This window comes from Aethalodelphis obliquidens, unplaced genomic scaffold (genome assembly GCF_003676395.1).
Source record: "Aethalodelphis obliquidens isolate GAN/ISIS:26980383/991018 unplaced genomic scaffold, ASM367639v1 scaffold105, whole genome shotgun sequence".
Taxonomy (NCBI): domain Eukaryota; kingdom Metazoa; phylum Chordata; class Mammalia; order Artiodactyla; family Delphinidae; genus Aethalodelphis; species Aethalodelphis obliquidens.
Genome location: NW_020838049.1, coordinates 1,137,904 through 1,162,579, shown reverse-complemented (window position 1 = coordinate 1,162,579; position 24,676 = coordinate 1,137,904). Strand labels below are relative to the sequence as shown.

The 24,676-nt window shown below is 34.9% G+C and overlaps 1 protein-coding gene across 1 annotated transcript in view; it reads left to right on the top strand.

Annotated features, from left to right (window-relative positions):
• FAM227B (family with sequence similarity 227 member B) overlaps positions 1–24,676 on the top strand; it is a 253,534-nt gene that overhangs the window by 44,407 nt on the left and 184,451 nt on the right. Inside the window, exons 8-10 of the mRNA XM_027096637.1 lie at positions 2,720–2,821; positions 5,896–6,022; positions 16,345–16,482. Coding sequence (XP_026952438.1) covers positions 2,720–2,821; positions 5,896–6,022; positions 16,345–16,482 — 367 coding nt within the window. The remainder of the gene's footprint in view (positions 1–2,719; positions 2,822–5,895; positions 6,023–16,344; positions 16,483–24,676) is intronic.

Here is a 24,676-nt window from a genome sequence, read left to right as displayed (position 1 = left end):
CAAGAGAAGAGACGTACCTATTCCCAAGCATAACTACTTTATACCTCAGGTTTTACTGTCCTATTGAAGATGTCCATCTCTCAAACAAAAATTGCAAAACACATAGAGAAGGAATGGAATTGCTGCATTGTTGGGTATGAAGATATTCAACTTCACAAGGTAGTGCCAAGTTGTTTCCAAACTGGATGTACAAATTATTCTCACATTGTTGATGTATAAGAGTTCTTAAACAACCAATGATTCAAAGAATAAATCACAGGGGAAATTAGAAAATAACTTGAAACAAATGAAAGCAAAAAACGCAGTGTACCAAAACTCATAGGATAAAGCAAAAGCATTGCTAAACGACAAATTTAAAGTTTTAAACAAATCAAAAAGCAATATTATCAACAACCTAACTTTACATATTAAGGAACTAGAAAAGAACAACAAAGAAGGAAGGAATTAATAAAGATTAGAGTGGAGATAAATAAAATAGAGAATTGGTAAACAGTAGAGAAAATCAGTAAAACGAAAAGTTAGTTCTTTGAGATCAACAAAATTGACAAACCAGTAGCTAGACTAAGAAAAAAAGTGAGGACTTCCCTGTCAGTCCAGTGGTTAAGACTCCATGCTTCCACTGCAGGGGGCATGGGTTCGATCCCTCGTTGGGGAACTAAGATCTCATATAAGAGCTCATATGCCTTTCAGCGTAGCTCAAAAAAAAAAAAAAAAGCACTCAAATTACCGAAGTCAGAAATGAAAGTGGAAACATTACTATTGGCAAAGAAATAACAAGGATTATTAGAGTACTGTGAACAAACATATAACAACAAATTGGATAGCCTGTATAAAATGGACAAATTCCTAGAAACATATAATTTTCCAAGAGTGAATAATGAAGAAATAGACAATCTGAATAGACCTATAACTAGTAAGGAGATTCAATCAGGTTTCCGTAATCAGAAACCTCCCAACAAAGAAAAGTCCTGGACTAGATGACTTCACTGATGAATTGTGCCAACATTTAAAGAAGAATTAACACCAGTCCTTCTCTAACTCTCCCAAAAAATTGAAGAGAGGGGAATACTTTCTAGCTCATTTTATGAAACCAGCATTACCCTGATACCAAAGCCAAAGATATTACAACAAAAAAAGTGTCTACAGACCAATATCCTGTTTGACGGATATTGATGCAAAAATCTTCAACAAAATACTAGCAAACTGAATTCAGTATATTAAAAGGGTTATACAATCTGACCAAAGAAATTTATTCCTGGAATGTAAGTATGATTTAACATATGTTAAATAGCTAGATCTAATGAACATATCAGTAACCTGAATATCCAAAAGCTGTAGGATACGTTTTCTTTTCAGACATACCAAAACATGTATAAAAATTCGCTGTACCATTTTGCTACTCAGTTTCCTGTGGAGGTAGATATGGTGTGGACATTAGGTTGAATTGTCTTAGTCAAAGACATGTTCTACAACTTTCTGTTTGGGTATTTCATCACACATGTTAAGTGTAGATCATGTAACTGAAACATGCCAACTTTCTCTACTAGTAAATTATATATTATCTCATTTAATTGTCACACAAGCCTAAGTCTTAGAACCACTGCCCATTATATAAATGATCAAGAATTATTAACATTATCATTATTATTTCTGCTACCATCTCCTTCCATAAACTTATTACACAAGCATGAAAGCTGTTTTGAGAGTTAGGAGACCTAGATTCTAGTCCGGCTTTCAGTTACTTAACTGTGTATAACCTTAAATAATTCTCTTAATCTTTCTGAGCATCAATGCAGTCACTAAAATAGAGGGGCTTAACCTAGGTGATATCTAACTTCCATTTTAGGTCTAAGATTCTATGCATTTATGAATCCCAGCTCATATGGCATGCTAATTTCATAGAAAACTACCACTAAATTTGATCATTTTTTATGTTTATTACCAAAATCTATTAATGCCAGCTTATGCTTCTACTGTTGACATCAAAAATGAATTTGGACTCTAATTCATCTTTATTGCTTTATTTAATTCATGGATTTGTACTTTAATTTATCTCTTCATTGCTTAATAGAGCAAGAATTCAAGGTGCTACCTTAGGACTTTAATATTGACATTATTATTATCTACAGATTTCTTCCTTCTTATGACATTCTACTTACTTTGTTTTTAGTATAGTTCTCATGTCACAATTTTACTAGTTCTGGCTATGGCTGTCTCATTCCAGTAATTGCTTTGATTTTATACTGAGTTACTGATTATGAAAAATTTGGAATGGTTATAGAATAATAGCAGGCAACTATGTCATTGATTGCCTTGTGCATGCCAACTACTATTCAAGAACCTTCATTAATTCATCAAATGTTGGTGTGCTTTCAATGTGCCAGGCACCATGCTGAGGGCTTGAAATACAAAGTCAAACAAAACATAATCCTTGTCCCTATTTAATTTTAAGATAATACTTTAAGGTATGTGTATATTACCTATATTTGGCAGATAAGGAAACTAGGACTTAATTAACTTGCCTGGGATAGTGCTGCTAATGAATAATGGAGCCAGCATTCAAATTCAGGTCTGCATGATGCCAAAAACCCATGCTCATCCCACTATAGCAACTGATCTGCCCTTTAAGAAGATAGAGTTACTGACATTATGTAAACAGGTTCTAATTTTAGATTGTAACATTAATGCTTTTAATTCCATGTGTGTTTTATTTTTTAAGCCTGACAGAGAAAGTCAAGATTCCTTGTTTGATAGAATTTCAGAAAGTTATGTGTCACTTTTCATGAGCATACCTCTAAGTCGAAAGGATGCATTCTTTCAGGTAAATATAGAAATTAATTATGCTAATTATTTTTATAGCAAGTGAAATATAAAAATAGTTATTTTATTTAAACACATATGAGAACATATTTTGTTACTTTGCAAGCAAAATTGCCTAAAGTAGAGTAAATAATGATAATATTTTAAAAGTCATGCCCCTCCACCCCAGAATATTATATTCTACTGACTAAAAGCCTTACAGAATCTCCTCAGTGTGGTATATGTATTTGTTTGCATATTAATAATTTGAAAACTATTGACTTGTTCTATGTATAGTCTTGGTATTTTACTTACAAAATTATCATTTTACTTTATAAAGTATCTTGATCTAAGAGGACTTAACTTCTTGTGTTATGCCTAAGTACTAAGCACATGTTACAGTAAAGAACAATGGACAAATTTATGAATCAAATGTTTTACTATGTCTGTTATAGTAAAATAATTTGGTTAAAATAATTTATGTTCTTGAGTAGTGTGAAATGAAGACATGTAGGAATTTCATGGAGTGTTTTAAAATGTAAACATCTAGCGTTTCAAAGCAGAAGCCACATTCAAATACTTTGTTGTACAGACATCTGTAATTCAGAAATACAGAAGTATTTTTGAGTCAGTCAGTGTTTTCATGGGTAAAACCTAAAATAAAAATAAATGTCCTTCATGATGAAAACATAAACTTAAATTGCCAAATATTTATGCTCAATCTTGATCTATCTCACAAACATATACATACAGTATCGTAGAAGGAAATCAGTAGTGGACTGGGCATAAGGGACTTGGCTTCACATCTGGAATCTGCTCATAATTACCCAGGTGATCTTTGCAAGACATTCAGTCTCTCAGTTCCACAGCTGGTTGTCCATCAGATGAAGAGGTTGATCCAAGATTCATAAATTGTTTATAGAACACTAATGTTCTGAAAGATAGACTAAGATTTTCTCTGCTAATATTAAATTTATTTTTCTTATTTGCAGGAAAATAATAGTTAATGATTAGGATTTTTGGTCATTAAAATTGTCTAGAGATGACAAAACCAGCTGATTCTCCTATCCATACGCTTTCACCTAGTCTATCCCTTTGTGGTGTTTCTAGCCTATACACATGGCTCGATGGAATCAAGCATGGTTTAACACAGGGCTCTTAAGAAAAGAATAAAAGACCTATTTAATGTGAACAAAGGAGGTAGTGGCACCATTGCATATCCCTTATTCTGTAATTTCTAGTCTTACATTTATGGTCCAAATGTTCTCCCTTGGGATGGATATGCCTTTTGATAGATATTGTATTTATAATCCTTCTCAAATCATGACTTGATTTTTTTTCTAAGTCCCTATTTTCAGTGGCTTTTTCCAAGGAGAAATTAGAAGTTGTTTAACCAAGATTCAGAGCCTCACTTGAGAACAAATAACATGTACACCTTAATGATTTGACCCCTTGACCTTTGTTCAGTCATTTTATAATGTTCCCTCTCCCTGTCTCAATACTTGAGAACCACGCCACCTCCCTACAGGTCTATTACCTCCACAGCTCTATAAGTAGAAATGGAGCCTCAACTCTCATTGACCAATTTCTATTATTTTTAGCTCATTCAGATAAGAAGGTGTTTTTTTACTATTGGCTCATCTGATTTATCTTACCACAGAAAGAGAAAACTATTAATATTTAAGAATCAAAAAATTAGCTTCAGGTCTCACTATTCAGTACAAATTAACTGAATCTGAACATATTTAGTATAGCTTTTGCTTCAGTTTCTTCCAATGTCATACAATGATATTCCTTCAGAAATTTTCCCAACACCATTTGACACTTGGTCTCTTTTTCCCCTAATCTCCTGAAGGTGAGATATTCACAGAAAACTTTTAAAAGTTCCTCTTACTTACCTTGTTCAACTTTTAAATTTTGATTATTAGTGTGATTTTATATACCACAATTATAATATGTGATTTTTCTGGTAGTAAAAATGTTCATGGTTTATTCAGTAAAATTAAATATATCAGTATATTAAAGCATTCTTCCCTCTCCTCTACTCCCCTACCCAAAAAAACTTATGGAGTTCTTCAAAGAATACCATCCATACCAGCAGATTTTAGCACGACTGGATTAGGTGGCTATATTAGTTTCCTATTGCTGGTGTAAAAATTATCACAAAGTTAGTGGCTTAAAACAGCAGAAATTCATTGTCTTACAGTTATATAGGTCAGAAGTCCAAAATGAGTCTTAGAGGACTAAAATCAAGGTATCAACAGGGCTAGTTTCTTTAAGAGGCCCTAGGGGAGAAGCCATTCCTTGCCTCTTCTAATTTCTGGTGTCTGCCAGCCTTCCAAAATAGCAGATAAAATATTTTAAATCTTTACTCTAAAAATCTGGTATCTTCCTGTGTTTAGTCAGTCCCCAAGAGAAGCTTAGTAGTCAAGCGACTTTAAGTCTAATATAATACTGATAGTACCATCTATTTGTATGATACAAATATAAAATCGGATCATAATTTTACAGTTGTGGTTATAATATATTAACTCACCTAAACAGGCTTCAATTATTTAAAAACATGCTCTTTATTTTCACCACACACTCAAAGTGATAATTGTGTGACGTGATAGAGGTGTTAGCTAATGCCATGGTGGTAATCATATTACAGTAAACAAATGTATCAACATGTTGTACACCTTAAACTCACATAGTATTACATGTCAAATATATTTCAATTAATATATATAATATGCTTTTTATTATAATGACCTGAAAGACAGTGTTCTTTTTCTGAAAGAGGGTATCAATAGCAAGGTTAAATGAAATAAATGTAGAATCATTAGAGTATCTTATCTTAATTGTAACTTCATCCTTTATCCAAATTAAATTTTTTTCCCAAAATGCTAACAAATAGCCAAATTGACTGACTTTATTTTCAACTCTTCTTTGTTCATATTCCTCAGTTAGAAATACAAAGAAGTACTAAATGGCCAAAAGCAAGCTATAAGAAAAAAGGGACACGTATATTTCACAAATTTAGTAATTTCTTTGGTAGTTGAGATATGTTATATGAAATATGGAATTATTTTAATATGACTCTGTTTTTGGTAGGTGTATCCTGATTGTTTGGCACAAGCTATCTATGCAACATTCCAGGAAGCATTTCCAGAATCCACTGATTTCTTTAATGATGAATTTAAAGAAGATCTAGGGAATAACATTTTTCTCTGGTTGTCAGGTACGAATATCATTAAGTATTGATCATTATTGTGGAACCTAAAACTTTTGAATTGCGGTGTTTTGTTTACTCCACTCAAAAAAATTTGTAGTTCTTTGCCTTACAAAACATAGCATATTGATGTCTGTGTTTCAAAATAATAATGATTATTTATTTTATTCTGAAATTTCTGTTATACTAAAATTAATCTGTTGTTTACTTTAGAAAGCCAAATAATTTTACAGGCAGTGGAATTATTGTAGAAACCCAAATTGCCACAGAGAGAAAACCATACCATAGATATTTTATATTTGTAAGAGAAATATTTTAAGCTGCTTTTGGAACACTGCTGGCATTTTTATAGCAAATAATATTGGGTAAATTCTAGAGCTAATTGAGTTCCTTGTAGAACATAAAATTATTAAGGAAAACTTACTTTTTGAATCATGGTGTGTATGTGTGTGTGTGTGTGTGTGTAGGTAGGAGTGGTAGGACTCAAAGGCTGAAGGGAAGTAAGGTTCCATCCTAGAGTACTTAGCTAGAGATTTAGGCACTTGGGTTTAAAAGTAGGTATTGTTTCATATTCCTGGAAATACCTCCCCAATATTGTTTCCTAAGACTACTATACCATTATGGACTACCAGAAGCTATTGACTGTTTTCAAGTCCTTCTTATAAATCTGTCCAAATTTTGACTAATTTTTTAAAACTGTTTTGTGTCAATTCTTAGTAACCAAACCATTTCTTTAAGAAAATGTTTCATATTTTAAGGAGGGAGTCCTTGGGAGGTACATGCTAGAAAACAACCCTGAGGACCACCTCCATCAATACACATAGGACAGGAGTCTCCTAATTATAGAGAAAAATCCAACTAATTCAAATATAAGAAGCAAAAAGAGAATGAGCACAGCATTCATACAAAAATACTATAAGAAAAAAAATGTGAAGAACAGAACAACTTTCCTACAGACCTGTTGTAGAATGAATTGTGTCCCCCGAAAATTCATATTGACTTCTGTATGAAATTTTATAAGTCACTGTCTTACTTAATCCTTTTATTCAAGTTAGTTTTGTCATTGATTGTCTCGGGTTTTCTATGCATATCATCTGCAAATATAGTTTTCATATTTCTTTTATAATTCTTATGCTTTTAACTAGTTTCTATTATGTAATTAAAGAAGAATGTATATAACATATTTAGATGAGCGATAGCAATGAGCTAGGAGATGTATAAGGAAAGGTTTTAAAGTCCTCTGGTAAATCCAGTGGGGGGTGTCTACTTTACACTCTTCCTATGGGTCTTCAAAGCGTTCCATATGCAAACTGCCTGAAGTAAAGGCAAGAACACTAATATAAATACCTTATCCTATTTAAATATCAGAATGAATAGTTTTAGCTGAAGTAAACAAAAATTTTCTTGTTCAGGAAGTTTTATAGGCTATGACTGGTAGAATTAATCTGAAGGTTGAAAATTCAGCAATTTCTATTATTCTATTTTCCAGTTTACTAATTCTTTCTTCTGTCCCCTCCATTCTGCTGTTAAGCTCATTCTTGATTTTTTTAAAAATTTGGTTATTGTACATTTCAGTTATAAAAGTTACATTTGGTTCTTTTTTATATCTTCTGTTTCTTCACTGAGACTTTGTTCTTTCATTTGTTTCAAGTGTGTTCATTATTGTTTAAGCATTTTTATTATAACTGCTTGAAAAATCCTTGTGATTCTAAAATCTGTGTCATCTAGATGCTGGCAGTTGTCTTTTCTCATTCAAGTTGAATTTACTAGTTTTTTATATGACAATTAAAACCTGGACATTTTGGGTATTGTAAGACTGAATCTTATCTAAATTTTGTGTTTCAACAGGCCTCCTCTGACACTGCTCTAGTTGGGGGAGAAGGGCACTGTCAGGTGGGGAATGAAAGTCCAGGTTACCCACTTGGTCTCTTTTGACATAGTGGTGCGAGGAGGGTTTGTTACAGCTCCCAGCAGACCTCTACTGATACCACCCTGGCTTTTAGGGGCAGGGATGCCTTGTTACTGCTCCCCAAGTGGCTTCCACTGACACTATAAGGGGGAGGGTAGCCTTGTTATATCTGGGCAGTGGTCACAGTCTCCACTAGGCCTCCTCTGACACCACTTTCCATAGGGAGAGGAAAGTGCACCTCATTCCAGTCCTGTGGGAATAAAAGTCTTCTGTCTCTGCTCTGCCTCCTCTGATACTACTCTAGTGAGAGTGGAAGCTGAGGCTCTCCAACCACCCTTTTCTGGCAGTGGTGGGTTTGGAGCAGCAGATTTTCCTGTAGTGTTTGGCTGGAGTAAGCAGTTATTGTCTAAAAGTTTTCTGTCCTACTAGGCAGCCCTTTTCCTGGTCCTTTGGCTAGAGAGAGGAGGGTTTTCTTGAGACTTCTTTTATCTTTGCCTGTTACCATTTCTGGATTCTGGTTTCTCTAGCACCCAGAAATATGGGTCAAAAAGAAAACCCAAGGACTTCACTGTTGTGTTGTACCTTGGGTCCTGAGGTTCCTAGTTAGTCTGCCTTCTTGTCTCCACCTTCTAGAGTCTTCTAATGTGTGTTTATAAACACATCCACTGAAACTGGTGTTATTTCATATTGGGTTACCTGAGAATACCTTATGAGAAGGTAATATTCATCAGAGACTCAAAGGAAGTGAGAGAATGAACTGTGTCGATATCTGGAATGGAAACTTTTTAGGTAGAAGGAACAGCATATGAAAAGGCCATGATGCAGGTAGAAGATTAGCATATTTGCAATACAGCAAGGAAGCCAATGTAGCTGAGGTAGAATGAGAAAGGAATTGAAAAGTAGAAAGATGAGGTCAGAGATATGTCTGTAGGTTAGGGCATCTCATAATTTATAGGCAGTTATAAGGACTCTTTCATTATGAGTGAAATGGAAAAGCACTAGATGATTTTGAGCAAATAATACTTGTAACCTAAAATATGTTTATAAGGGATCACTCTAGCTTTTGGGAGAACAAGAGACCATAGAGGGGACAAGGGAGGAATCAGGAATGCAGTTGGAGATATTGCAGTCATAGAAGTGAGACATGGTGATTGGTTAGAACAGGTTGGTTAAAGGATGAGGAGCTGGCAAGTTATATTAGATAAGTCTGCTGGCAGAGTCCATTGGATTTATTGATATATAGAAGTTGAAAGTGGAACAAATAAAAGAGTCAGGGATGATGCCAAGAATTTTAGCCTGAGCAAATAGACAACTACTGAAATGGTGAAGACTGTAAGAGAAGGTTGTGGTGGTAGGGTTTTATGGAATCAGGATTTAAGTTTGAGATGTAATATTCGTCAACATTTGCATTTTTTATAACAAAATCTCAAATTTTTAGTGATTATTTTAAAATGTAACAAGGAGATGACTGTGCCCTAAATGGTGTCTACACTATAGGAGAATTACAAGAAAGAAATAGTAAACACTAAAAGCATTTGAAAGCAAAGGAAGAAAAAGTACAGTGATAATTAAGGTAATCTTCATAGCCTGACTCAAGAATATAAGTAGACATTGAAGGAACAGCAGAACTATGCTAGATGAATGGATGCTGGAATCAGACATGGGCAAGAATCTAGACATGACAAGTGGTCTCCATTTGTACCTATAGAAAGAGGGTTAAATCCACAGCAAAGTCAACAGCAAGCTGAGCAAGAGAAATCCACATTTTACATAAAAAATCCCACTTAAGCCTCAAAAATCCTTATTATAACAATATGCTATTATTCCTTTACAAAAGGGAAAACCAAGGTTAAGAGAATTTGTCCACAGTTACTACTAAGTAACGAACCAGGATTTCAACTTAAGCCTGTCAGACTCCAGTGTCTGAACTCCTATGAGTAATGGAATATTGCCCCCTGAGGTGAATAAAATAAAAACACCGGTATTTAATTTATGAAAAACTGTTGCAGAGAAGGAAAAGGGAAATTTTTCTGAAGACTTAGAGGAAGCAAGCCCTCCCTAATCCTCCCAGTGTTTCCCAGCAACTACTTGGGCTTTATTATTCATATGCTAAAACACGTACTTGATTAACACCCTAGGATTCACAAAAGGTGGAATGATCTCAGTTTTATTATAAAACCATCTACACAGGCACAAAATTGATCTATCTTTAGTAAACTTCATTGCTCACTTCTAGTCTGAATACGGCTGTTTATGAATGCATATCCTTCCAACATAGGCTAATCATCCCTGTTGAACACTTGTTTCAATACTTCTCTGTGGGCTACTTCACCTTAGTAGAAAACATTTCTGTAGCAAAAGGATCATCTATTGTTTCCTCACCTATTAACTTCACATCAGGCAGAAAAAATGGTTTAAAGTGGAGGGTAGGTGTGGCTAAAATGGGAAACTCGAGGAATCCTTGTGATGGAACCGTTCCATATCCTGACTATATCATTGTCTATATCCTGGTTGTGATACCATATTATAGTTTTACAAGGTATTAGTTACCATTGTGGGAAACTAAATAGAGGGTATGGGGATCTCTCTGTATTATTTCTTGCAAGTGCATGTAAATGTACACTTATCTCAAACAGAGTTAAAAAAATTCAAACCTGCATTTTCTTAAGATAAAAGGCAGCCATGCTGGTGGGAGTGTACAATCAATATCTAATAAAGCTGAACATATGCGAGTTTGAACCAGCATATCTATGACTCCCAGGTACATAACCTACAGAAATGTACATATTTCTGTACACCAAAAGCACAAAATGTTCTTAGCACTATTTATATAATAATCAAAACAAACTATCCAAATGCCCATCAATAATATGAAATTTAGATAAACTGTGGAATATTCATATAATGAAATACTACCAGCAATGAGAATGAACACACTAGAATTATATACAATAGTATGAACAAATCACAGAAACAAGGTTGAGGGGGGAAAAATGCCCAGACACAAAAGAGTATATCCTGTTTGAGTCCACTGATAGAAAGTTCAAAATCTGGCAAAACTAAGCTATAATTTTAGAAGTCAAGATAATGTTTATTCTTGGGAATTGGTCCTGGCTAGAAAGGAGGGCACCTGGAGTGCTGAATATTTTGTTTCTGGGGGCTGGTAACATGGACACCATATATTAAATTTGTGAAGATTCATTGAACTGTACATGATTGTTCATTTTAATTTTTATTCATTGATAAAAATTTAAGTTGAAAACAAAGGCAGTAGTGGTAGCTGCACTAGAGCCTCTATGGTTTATTTAATCATGAATATGTACAGATTTCTCTTGCAATGCATTTCTCACATTGCATACCTATCAAGAGTCACATGTTTTCTGAGTCTGTGCTCATAAACGACCTTTTCAACTTTTAGTAAGATTTTTATCTCTCAGTTGTGATTATTTTGTATTGGCTAGAGCACTTGTTGAAAGAATTTTGTAAGACATGTTTTTCTTATTTCTTTGTTGAGATGTTTATAGCATAGATCTAAAATACTTGATTCAATTTCTCCTCCTTAATAAAAAAAAATTCCTTTTTATCAGGGTGAAGTAATCACTTTATTAGGTTATTTACATTATATTCAGTTTGATTTCTTACATTGTCATTTGGCTTTCATTTTTGGTTCGTTTTTCACAAACAAAATTTTTGTTACCAGAGCTCCTTATACACAATTCTTAGAGCACCAGAGACTGTATTAGTTTCCTATTGCTACTATAGCAAATTACTACTTAGTTTAAAACAACATAAATGTGTTATAGTTCTGGAAATCAGAAGTCCAAAATGAGTTTCACTAGGCTAAAATGAAGATGTTTGGCCGGGCTGTGTTCTTCTAGAGGTTCTAGGGGAGAATCTGTTTCTTTGCAACTTTTCTGAAGCTGTTTCCATTCTTTGCCTCATGGCCCTCTTTCATTATCAAAGCCAGCAATGGATAGTCAGTCTTTCTCATATTGCATCACTCTGATACTGACTCCTCTACCTTCCGTTTCCATATTTAAGGACCCTTCTGATTACATTGGGCTCACCTGGACAAGCCCACATACCCTATTGTAAGGTTAGCCAATTTACAAACTTAATTCCGTCTGCTCCCTTCATTCCCCTTTGCCATGTAACATATTCACAATTTGGGAAGATTAGGATATGGAAGACTTTGGAGGCTACTTCTCCAGAGACACATTAAGATTTTGTACGATTGGCTAGATTTTGGCACAAGCCTTATGACTGAATCCCACATGGCAGCCTTACAATGAGCAAGATTAAAATTTGTGCCATGACTTCTGGCTTCTGCTTAGGATGTAGAAAACTAAAATGATATTACCTCTACCCTTCCACCAAAAAACACTGGACTGTCTGGAAATTCAAAACTTTCCTTGAACCCATCAGAGATTGCAGAGCAGTCAACCCCAAATCTAAAGAAAGGGGCCTCCAAGGAGAGACCAGATGCAAGCACTTGCTCTTCGGGGGCAGATGCAGCCAGATACCATAAAAGCCAGTAAGAAGAATTCAACAACAACAAAATTTTTTTTTTTGTCTGCGCCACGTGGTTTGCAGGATCTCAGTTCCCCGACCAGGGATTGAACCCCAGCCCCCTGAAGTGGAAGCACGGAGTCCCAACCGCTCGACCACCAGGGAATTCCCTTAGCCAAAATTTTTAATGAATTGCTTAAAGCTGAGTGTGGTCTAGTGTGAGAATATAGAACCCTTAGTAACTACATAAAACAAGGGAGAAGTTGCCCTCTCTTGCAAGCTTCTCTCCACACATCTTACAAGAAATACTGAGGGTGGAATAACAGTCTTGAGAAAGCCTGGGGGAATGTAATAGAAGCACTGCAAAAAAGGCGTAAAGCCTTGCCTTGACCCTTCTATCTCCTCTATGTTGACAACAACAACAAGCTTTAAGCCACAGCAGGAGGAGGGGGAAAGGTTGTGGGGAGGAAGAGCAGCAAATGCAGTTGCCCTTAGGGAAGAAGTGGAAACACAGCTCACCTGGGAAACAGAAAACTACCTCTACCCCAGAGGCCAGGAATGCATACTGGGCCAAGAACAAGTTTGCTACAGCTGGGGCAAGGCTGGATTACTGAGAAGACCCTATCCCAAGACCCAGGAACAAAACCCAACGCTGATGCTGATTCAGAACAGAGAATACCTACCACTACCAGGCTAACAAACATCAACTGACAGGTAACAGCAGTCTACTGCTGGGAGAGGGGCACAAGTGTGGAAAAGACCATTTCTGAGAAGACACAAAAGATCTAAAACTGAGAGTGGAGCAGATGCTGATGTGGAAGTAAACTAAGAGAAAACAAAAACCTCTGGCAAGGCAGTTTACATCGTAAGAGGAATTTGAAGCATGTAGAGTACTAAAGGTAATCATAGTAACAACAAAACCCAAACACAGCCCAACTCTCAATTCCCTTCCAGATTGACTTAATTACCCATGCTTAAGACCAAACAAAAAGCCCATTTCAAGGCCTGAAAACTATTTACCTCATCTTTACTGCATTACACAATATGTCTGACTTTCAACAAAAATTATGAAGTCTACAAAAAAGCAATGGAAAAAATAAACACACTATCAAGAGACAAGTCATCAGAACCAGTTTTAGATATGACACAGATATTAGAATATCAGACAGGAAATTTTAAGTAACTATGATTAATATAGTAAACGCTCTAGTGGAAAAGATGGATAGATAACATGTATGATCAGATATGTAATTTGAGCAAGACATGGAAACTATAGGAAAGAAGACAACATAGGCCAATGGAACAAAATTGAGAGCCCAGAAATAAATCCTCACAAACACAGTCAAGTAATATTCGACAAGAGAGCCAAGAATACTCAATGGGAAAAGGATAGTCTCTTCAATAAATGGTGTTGGGAAAACTGGATCATCACAGGTAGAATAATGAAATTGGACTCCTATCTTATGCCACTCACAAAAATTAACTTGAAATGGAGTAAAGAACTGAAACCATAAAACTCTTAAGAAGAAAACATAGTGGTAAATCTCCTTGACATATGTATTCACAACAATTTTTTGGATATGGTATCAAAAGCACAAGCAACAAAAGCAAAAATTAGTAAGTGGGACGACATCAAACTAAAGAGCTTCTGCATAGTAGAAAACAACAAAATGAAAAGACAACTTATGGAATATATTTGCAAATTATATCTGATAAGAGGTTAATATCCAAAAGATAAAAGGAACTCAGTTCAACAGCAAAAAGGAAACAATCTGATTTTAAAAATAGGCAGAGGAACCGAACAGACATTTTTCCAAAGAAGACATACAGATGTCCAACAGGTACATGAAAGGATGTTCAACATCACTAATCACCAGGGAAATGCTAGTAAAAACCATAATGATATATCACCTCACACCTGTTAGAATGGCCATTATCAAAGCGACTACAAATAACAGATGTTGGCAAGGATGTAGAGAAAAGAGAACCCTTGTGCACTGTTGGTGGGAATGTAAATTGGTGCAGCTACTATGGAAAACAGTATGGAAGTCCCTCAAAAAACTGAAAATAGAACTCCCGTGTGATTCAGCAATCCCACTTCTAGCAGGTAGACTGAATCTTTCCCCTGATCTCCTGCCAGGCTGTAGTGTGGAGTGAGGGGCACTGGGCACTTGCCCCTTCAAACTGGGAAGTGTGATGAGGTGGCAGCCATCAGTGCAAGTCTCTCTCTGCTCTGATTGTTGGCAAGCCAGCACACACGCACTCCTTACAATTAGAGTCTAGGCTTCTCCAGCTCTTCTGTCTCCGTGGATTTCCCAACAGGCATGGGGTCTCCCCAGGGCAAGGGTCCACCTTTGTGGACCTTTCTCTTCCTTACAGACCCCTCCAGGGGTGCTGGTTCCAACCCGATGTCTTTCCCCCCCAAAGTCTACCCAGTTACATGGAGATCTTCCTTGCAGTTTTGGTTTTATAGGAGATATTCTGCCGGTTTCCAATTAGTTTTCTTTGAGTAATCTTCCACATGTAGATGGGTTTTTTGTTTTTTTGTTTTGTTTTTTGTTTTTTTTGCGGTATGCGGGCCTCTCACTGCTATGGCCTCTCCCGCTGCGGAGCACAGGCTCCGGACGCACAGGCTCAGTGGCCATGGCCCACGGGCCCAGCCTCTCCGCGGCATGTGGGATCCTCCCGGACCGGGGCATGAACCCGTGTCCCCTGCATCGGCAGGCGGACTCTCAACCACTGCGCCACCAGGGAAGCCCCTAGATGTATTTTTGATGTGTTTAGAGAGCAAGTGAGCTCCATGTCTTCCTACTCTGACATTGATCCCCCTCTCAATAAAAAAAAACCTGTCTTTTAATCTCCTGATCTGTTAGCCTTACTATACCCCAGATTTTCCACAAATACACTATATATTTTAAAACATAGACAATCTATGGAGGAACATTCAAACGAATCACACTTCAGGCTTCTGAATATTTTATCTAGTGGCAACTAATGTGAAATAGGCAATAACCAAATCTAAAAACACTTAGAAAATTCCAATTTGATATCAAAATATAGCAAATAATCCTCATTGAATACTCGCTGCTGAGAAAATACTGGCTATGTTTATGAGTATATCAATGTATATTAATAATGATGATAATATTAGCTCATATTTCCCATTTACTGAACACATTAACATATACTGTCTCAACCATCAGAATAAACATATGGAGTATGCAAAGGAATTTATATTGTTCTCATTTTTATTGCTGAGTATATAAATGTTTAGTGTGGTTAAATCAATTATTCAACCCTGTACAGTTTTTGGAACAAAAATGGAACTTTTTAAATGGAATTTATTTTTATTTCTTTTAGGGTACTATAACTGATTCATAAACATTATTTTAAAAATAATAGGAAATACAGATAGGGAAATTTTGAAAACAATAATCACCTATGCTGAGAGGAAATCATGTTAATGTTTAAGCTATAGTCACACATATGTATATGGTAAAATTGTCCTTCACATAAAAACATGTTATGATTACCTTTATATGTTAACAAATACTTACAAGGTAACTTTTAATGGATACTTCATGATCCACTGTATGGATGTACTGTTGCTGGATATTTAGGTCCTTTCCAAGTTTTCACAATATTAATCTCCCCTTATGTCCATTTATGAACTTAGCTTATGTCTATGAGTCAGAAAGGTATATATCAAGCTTATCTCTTTTCTAATTCTCAGTCTTATGTGATAAGATATTAACATTTCTATGTAGAGATTTCCTCTTTTGAAACTTGAGACTGACAGTCCTCACAGGACTGTTGTGAGAATGAAATGTATAATGCTCCTAAAAAGGCTTTGACAAAAGATATTTTTAAACTCCTAATTTCTTTGGCTAAATGTACATATTTGTATCAACAGGTTTAAAACCTAAAAAAGACTTTTGGACCCACTGGAAGCTGAACGAACTCTCCACAACAACCATTCATGGTAGCAAGAAAACACCTTCAGAATCTATAAAGGACAGGATTGCAAGAAGTCAAGGACGCATATCAACTTGTAAGTAAATTTATTATATACTTCTGATTGAAATAGCCAAAATCAAGTGTATCATTATTTTTTTGTCAAAATTTTCTAATGATTTATTTTCTGGTGAGGGTCTTAAAATAACATTTGATTTATAGATGGGTATTATAGTAATTTGAATATTGCTTTATATTTTAGTTTTTCATTAAAAAAATAGCATGTGCTTAAGTCCTTTTCTCATTTGCATGTTACTATGTTTTTTTTTTTTTTTTTTTTTTTTGTTACTATGTTTTTATATTGATCTGCGGGAACTTCTCAGGTTTGTAAGAACACTACAAATATTCTTAATTTTTAGCTGTATTGCTCTCTGGTTAATAATGTGTTTTACCAATAGATAAGTTTAAAGTTTTTATTCAGTAAAGTTAAATAATGTCTTTTGTAGTTTCAGTTTTGTGGCATGTTTGTCAGGACTTACTTACCTAATATTATGAAAAAAAGAATCTACCTGTTCTTTTTTTCTAGTACTTTTTTATTTCCATGTTTTATTCAACTCTTTAATCCACTTGGGGTTTATTTTGTTATAAAGGAAGGTAGTTGTAGTCCAGTATTTTGTTTTTTCCAAATGCTTACTTATTAAATAGTCCGCTTACAGACTACTTGAAATAGCAATTCACATAGATATATTTTTGTATTCTCTTCTACCTCCCAAATTCCTGTACCAGGACGAAACTTCTCAGTAACTCTACATTAATTAGCACTTTAAGGCAAGTTTATTTTTCTCTAATTTATACTATATTTCAATACTAAACATAGGTCTGGTGCTCAGGCCTCATTTCTGACCAATTAAATAAGAATCTGAGGCTCAGTATTTTTTAAAGCTACCCAGATGATTTCAATGTGCTGGCAAAGTTAAGAACCACTAGTGTAGAGGGAAATACCTTTCCATCATAATTCTTGATATAGGCCAGGGCAAGGAGAGACTAACCTACTCAACCTACTCTTCTGAAAGCGGCTCGTCAGTTAATTTCTGATTCCAAAATTGTTTAATTAGTTAATTACTGCTCTTCTGATTAGTACTTTGATTCTTCTCCACTCTTATCCCCATAGATGTCATCCTGTCTGATTTCTATCTTTTAGTAGTTATGTGAAATTTCTTATTTGCTAATGTCACCCTGGTTTTTACAGAGCTTCATGCATATTTGTAATTTTGGATGGAAAGAGACATAATCCACTGTCTTGACCCAATCTTATCTCTCTTTGTTTCTCAGTCTCACATGTGAATAACAACTTGGCTGAATATAAAATTAAGGAGGTTGGGGGAGCTTTCTATTTTTTTTTTTTTCATTTTAACTTACAGAAAAGTGTTGAGAATAGTATAAGGAACTCCCATATATCCTTTATCCACCAAATGTTTGAATTTATCCTATTTGTTTTATTGTTGTCTCTCTCCCTCTTTTATATAAACATTTAAAGCTATAAATTTCTCTAATTCCTGTTTCAGCTACATTCTGCAAATTTTGATATATTTTCATTATCATTTAATCCAAAATATTTTCTAATATCCAGTATAATTTCTGTTTTGACCTATGGATTATTTAGAGATGTATTATTTAATTTTTAAATACTTAGGGCTTTTCTAGATACCTTAAAATTACTGATTTCTAGGGCTTCCCTGGTAGCATAGTGGTTGAGAGTCCGCCTGCCATTGCAGGGGACACAGGTTTGTGCCCCGGTCTGGGAGGATCCCACATGCCGCGGAGCGGCTGGGCCCGTGAGCCATGGCCGCTGGGCCTGCGCGTCCGGAGCCTGTGCTCCGCAATGGGAGAGGCCACAACAGTGAGAGGCCCGTGTACCACAAAAAAAAAAAAAAAAAAAAATTACTGATTTCCAATTTTAAATATACTGTGGTCTGAGCATATACTCTACAATCTTTTGAAGTGTATTGAGACTTGTTTTATGGTACAGTACATGGTCTATCTTGGTGAACATTCAATGTGCACATGAGAAGAATGTGTATTCTGCAATTATTTTGTAAATCTCAATTAGATCAAGGTGGTTGATAGTGATATTCAGATCTTCAATATCAAGATTCAACAAACTACAGCCTGTGGACCAAATCTGGCCTGCAGCCTATTTTTTATACATCCTATGAGCTAAGAATGAGTTTTACATTTTTAAGGGTTGTAAAAATAAAAAAAAATAAAGAATATACCACAGAGGGACTTTCCTGGTGGCACAGTTGTTAAGAATCTGCCTGCCAGTGCAGGAGACACGGGTTCAAGCCCTGGTCCGGGAAGATACCACATGCTGCAGAGCAACTAAGCCCAGGCGCCACAACTACTGAGCCTGCGCTCTAGAACCCGTGCTCCACAACAAGAGAAGCCACTGCAGTGAGAAGCCTGTTCACTGCAACAAAGAGTAGCCCCCGCTTGCCACAACCAGAGAAAGCCGGCGCACGGTAACAAAGACCCACCGCAGCCCAAAATAAATAAATTTTAAAATATATATATACCACAGAGATCACATGTGGCCCACAAAGCCTAAAATATTGGACTATCTGACCCTTAATAGAAAAAGTGAGCTAACTCTCGTTCTGTATCTTTATGATATTTAATTATTCTATTAATTACTGAGAAGGGGGTGTTAAAATCTCCCACTGCAATTGTGGAATTATCTATTTCTCCCCTTAATTCTGCTGATTTTTGCTTTATGCATTTTTAAGTTACTGGGCACATACACAATTACTATGTTTTCCCTTTAATCATTATGAAATATTTCTTCATATCTATGATAATTCTCCTAGGGGAATTATCGATCTAATTATGAATTCTATTTTGTCAGATATTAATATAGCCACTTGAGCTTTCTTATGCTTGTGGTTTGCATAGTGTATCTTTTCCCATCATTTTACTTATAACCTCTTTGTTTTTTCTTGTTTAAAGGTTGTCTTGCAAACAACCTATAGTTGAATCTTGGTTTTTTATTTAGTCTTACAATTTCTTCCTTTTGATTGGAGTGATTACTTCATTTACATTCAGCATAACTATTGACATGATTAGGGTTGTTTTTACCATGTTCCTGTTTGTTTTCAGTTTTATCTCACCTGTTTTTTGTTCTTCAATTCCCCTTCCCTATCTTCATTTGGTTAAGCAAATATTTTTAGTATTCCATTTTAATTCTTCTACTGGCTGTTTGCCTGTACCTTCTTGAATTTTTTGCAATTGCCTTAGTGATTTCAAAATGCATCCTTAAATTATTAAAATACTACTTAAAGTTAATGTTGTCCTACTTTACTAAAAATGTAGGAACTTGGAGACGGATAGCTACACATACTCCCCTTTGTCCTTTGTGCTGTTGTTGTCATATATATTAGAAGATCTACATGAATAATGGCCTCACATTATACAGTGTTAGGATTTTTGCTTCAAATAACTACATGGTTTATTTCAGCTTTATTGAGGTCTAATTGATGTACAATAAACCACACACATTTAGAATATAAAATTTCACAATTGGACATATGTATAAACTCATAAAACTGTCACAACCTTCAAGATAGGAAACATATCCACCATTCCAGAAAGTTTCTCAGACTTTTTTGTAGTTCCTCCCTCTTTCTCAATCCCCAGGCAATTACTCATGTGATTTTTGTCACTACAGGTTAGTATGCATTTTCTAGAATTTTATGTAAATGGAATCATAGAGTATGTGCTATCTTTTGTCTGGCATTTTCTACTCTGCATAAGTATCTTGAGATTCATTCATCTTGATGTATGTATTAATAGTTTGTTCCCCTGTATTGCTGAGTAATAGTCCATGGTAAGGATATACAACAATTTGTTTATCCATTCACATGTTGGTAGACATTTGCATTGTTTCCAGTATTTAGCTATTATAAATCTGCTATGAATATTCATGTACAAGTCTTTGTGTAAACATAGGATTTCATTTATCTTTGGTAAGCATCTAGTACTGGAAGGCTGAGTAGTATGGTAAGTGTATTATAACATTTTAAGAAATTGCCAAATTTATCCAAAATTTTACATTCCTATCAGTATACAGGTTATAGTTACTCTACTTCCTCTCTAAGACTTTGTACAGTCTTTTTAATTTTAGCCATTCTTGTGGGTTATGTACCAGTATTTAGTTAGGTTTTACTTTAATTTCTCTAACGACTAATTATGATGAGCTCTTTTCATGTGCTTATTTCCCATCTGTATATATTCTTTGCTGAAGTGTCTGTTTCAATCTTTTCGCTATTTTTATTGGGGTTGTTTGTCTTATTTTAATTCTGTTATAACAGTTCTTTATATATTCTAGACACAAATCCTTTAACAGGTATATATTTTACAAATATTCTTTTCTAGTCTGTAGTTGCCTTTTCATTTTATAATAGTGTACTTTGAAAGGCAAAAGTTTATAATATGGTAAAATCAAATTTATCATTTTTTCCAATAGGGTATGTGCTTTTTTGTGTCATATTCAAGAATTTTTTTGTGAACCCAATTTCACCAAGATCTTCTCCCATGTTTTCTTCTAGAAATTTTATAGTATATAATTTTATAGCTTAGAATTGTAGCTCCTATTATACACTTAGGTCTCTAATTCATTTTGAGTAATTTTTGAAAATTATGTGAAGTAAGCAGTGAGGATCATTTCTTTGCATATTATTCTAGCACCATATGTTGAAAAGATTATCCTTTGCCCGTTGAATTATCTTGGAACCTTTGTCAAAAAAACATTTGATCATATGTGTATTGCTCTATGCAGGTACTCTGAATTCTGTTTCACTAATGCCAATACCAAACTACCTTGATAATCGTAATTTTATAACATGTCTTGGAGTCAGGTACTATAAGTCCTCCAACTTTGTTCTTCTTTTAAAAAATTATTTTGGCTATCTAGATTCTTTTCATTTCTATATAATTTTTTAACTGCTTATCAGTATTTAAAGTATATACTCTGGAATTTTCATTGGAATTAGGTTGAATCTATCAACTTAAGAAGCATTGACATCTTAACAATATTGATATTCCAATCCATGAACATAGAATATTTCCACATTTATTTAGGACTTCTTTCTATCTCAGCAATATTTTCTAGTTTTTTCTTTATAGATGCTGCACATATCTCTCAAATAATATTGCATATGGTGTTTTTAATTTCAATTCCTGATTGTTCACTGGTAATATATAAAAAATACTATAGAAAAATACTCTTATGTTGATCTTAATATCCTACAATCTTACTAAACTTGCTTGTTAGTTCTAGTAGCCTTTTTAGATTTCTTAGGATTTTTTCTTCATGGATACTCATGTCATCTGAGAATAAAGAGCATTTTACTTTATTTTCAATCTATATGCCTTTTATTTATTTTACTTGCCTATGGCTAGGATCTTTAAGAAGATGTTGACTAAAAGTGGTGAGAGTAGACGTGCGTGCCTCATTCCTGATCTTAGAGGGAAAATGTTAGGTTACTTACCTTTAAAGAGATTTTGGCTGAAGGCTTTTATAGATATCTTTTATCAGGTTGAGGTAGTTTCATTCCCTTCCTAGTTTGCTGAGAGGTTTTTGTTGTTGTTTGTTTTTTAACAAATAGATGTAGGATTTTAGCATTTGTTGAGAAGAACATACTGTTTTTCTATTTTAGTCTTTTAATACAGTGAATTACACTGATTGATTTTTCAAGTGTTACCTAACCTTGCATTCCTAGGAAAAATCCCATTTGGCAATTGTGTATTAACCTTTTCATGTATACTACTGAATTCAGTTTGCTAAAATTTTGTTTTCTTTTCCTGTACTGTCCTGTCACATTTTAGTAATAAGTGTAATGTTCACCCCTCTTCTCTTTTCTAAGGGTTGGTGTAAACTTGGTATTTGTTCTTCTTTACGTATTTGGTAGAATTCACCAATGAAGCCATCTGGGTCTAGAAATTCCTCTGTGGTAAGGTTTTTGACTAAAAATTCATTTCTCTGATAGATATAGTGCTATTCAAATGATCAGTTCCTTCTTGAGTAAACTGTAGTTTTGTGTAAATTTTTATTTTATTCCATTAAATATTTTTGAGTTTTATCTGAGATGTGATCTAGTTATTCAGAAACATTTTGGTCTACTTGGGGCTTTATTTTAAGCTTCATTAGGTGGAGCCAGAGAACTCTTTTGTTTAGGCCTTAACATGCTTCCCCTACTGAGGCAGTACCCTTCTTAGTATTCTACCCCATGCTCTGTGTGTAACAGATTTCCCATCTGGCTGTCTGGAACATGAGCTTTCTGTGAGCCCCAAGCATTGTTCTGCCTGCTCCTTCCTGTGTTTTTTTTTTTAAACCAACCTCAGGCAAAAATTCAAGGATAACCTTCTGAAGAGCTCCAGAATGCTCTCTGTGTGCATCTGTCTCCTCTATATTATGCTGACCTGTGAATTTTAGCTTGCCTTGACCTTCCTGAATGCTAAATTTTATTTTTCAACTCAGTTCTGCTTGGATTCCCACCACTACACTGTGGCCTCAAAATTTCTTTTTTAGAGACAATGAGATGAGACAACTGAAGGGTTCCCTCATTAGGTTTTTTCCTCTTGGCTGGAGCAGGGGTGATTACTGTCCTGTGCTGCCTGTTGTCCAACACATGAAAACCATTGTTTCCTATATTTTCTCCAATTTTTTACTTGTTTAAGAAAGAAGAGCAATCCAGTTCCTGTTACTCCATCATAGCAAGAAGTAGAAGTGATTATATGTATTTTAAAAGATTAAGAGAAGACTTAAAAATAGTCTTCTATATTTATTCACATATTTGCCATTCCTGGATCTTCATTCCCTCCTATAAATTTGAGTTTCCATCTGGTGTCATTTCCCTTCAGCTTGGGAAAAAAACTACCTTTTGGCAGTTCTTATAGTTCAGTTCTGCCAGTAATAAAGTTTCTCAAGTTTATTTATCTAAAAATAATGTTCATTTTGCCTTTATTTTTGAAGGATATTTTTGCTGGATTTAGAATTCTAGGTTCACTTTTCTTTTGCCTTTCAGCAAGATATTGTTCCATTGGGTTCTGGTTTGGTATTGTTTCTTTTTTTTTTTTTTATCCACTCTTATTTATATTCTTTTCCCATATAGGACATTACAGAGTATTGAGTAGAGTTCCCTGTGCTATACAACAGGTTATTATTAGTTGTCTATTCTATATATAGTAATGTGTACATGTCAATTCCAATCTCCCAATTTATCCCTCTCCTACCTTTCCCCCTTGGTAAACATAAGTTTCTTTTCTACATCTGTGACTCTACTTCTGTTTTGTAAACAGGTTCATTTGTACCATATTTTTTAGATTCCACATATAAGCAATATCATATGATATTTGTTTTTCTCTGTCTGACTTACCTCACTCGGTATGACAATCTCTAGGTCCATCCATATCACTGCAAATGACATTATTTCATTGTTTTTTATGGCTGCGTAATATTTCATTGTATACATGTACCACATCTTCTTTATCCATTCTTTGGTTGATAGACTTTTAGGTTGCATCCATGTCCTGACTATTGTAAATAGTGCCGCAATGACCTTGGGGTGCAGGTATCATTTCGAATTATGATTTTCTCTGTATATGTGCCCAGGAATGGGATTGCTAGATCATACGGTAGCTTTATTTTTAGTTTTTTAAGGAACCTCCATACCGTTCTCCATAGTGGCTGTACCAATTTACCTTCCCACCAACAGTGTAGGAGGGTTCCCTTTTCTCCACACCCTCTCCAGCATTTATGGTTTGTAGATTTTTTGATGATGGCCCTTCTGACCAGTGAGGTGATACCTTATTGTCGTTTTGATTTGAATTTCTCTAATTTAGTGATGTTGAGCATCTTTTCATGTGCTTCTTGGCCGTCTATATGTCTACTTTGGAGAAATGTCTATTTAGATATTCTGCCCATATTTTGATTGGGTTTTTTTTTGTTTGTTTTTGGTATTGAGCTGCATGAGCTGTTTGTATAGTTTGGAGATAAATCCCTTGTCAGTTGCTACATTTGCAAATATGTTCTCATTCTGTAGGTCGTCTTTTTGTTTTGTTTATGGTTCCCTTTGCTGTGCAAAAGCTTTTAAGTTTAATTAGGTTCCATTTATTTTTGCTTTTATTTTCTTTACTCTAGGAGGTGGATTGAAAAAGATCAAGCTGCGATTCATGTCAGAGAGTGTTCTGCCTATGTTTTCCTCTAAGAAGTTTATAGTATCTGGTCTTACATT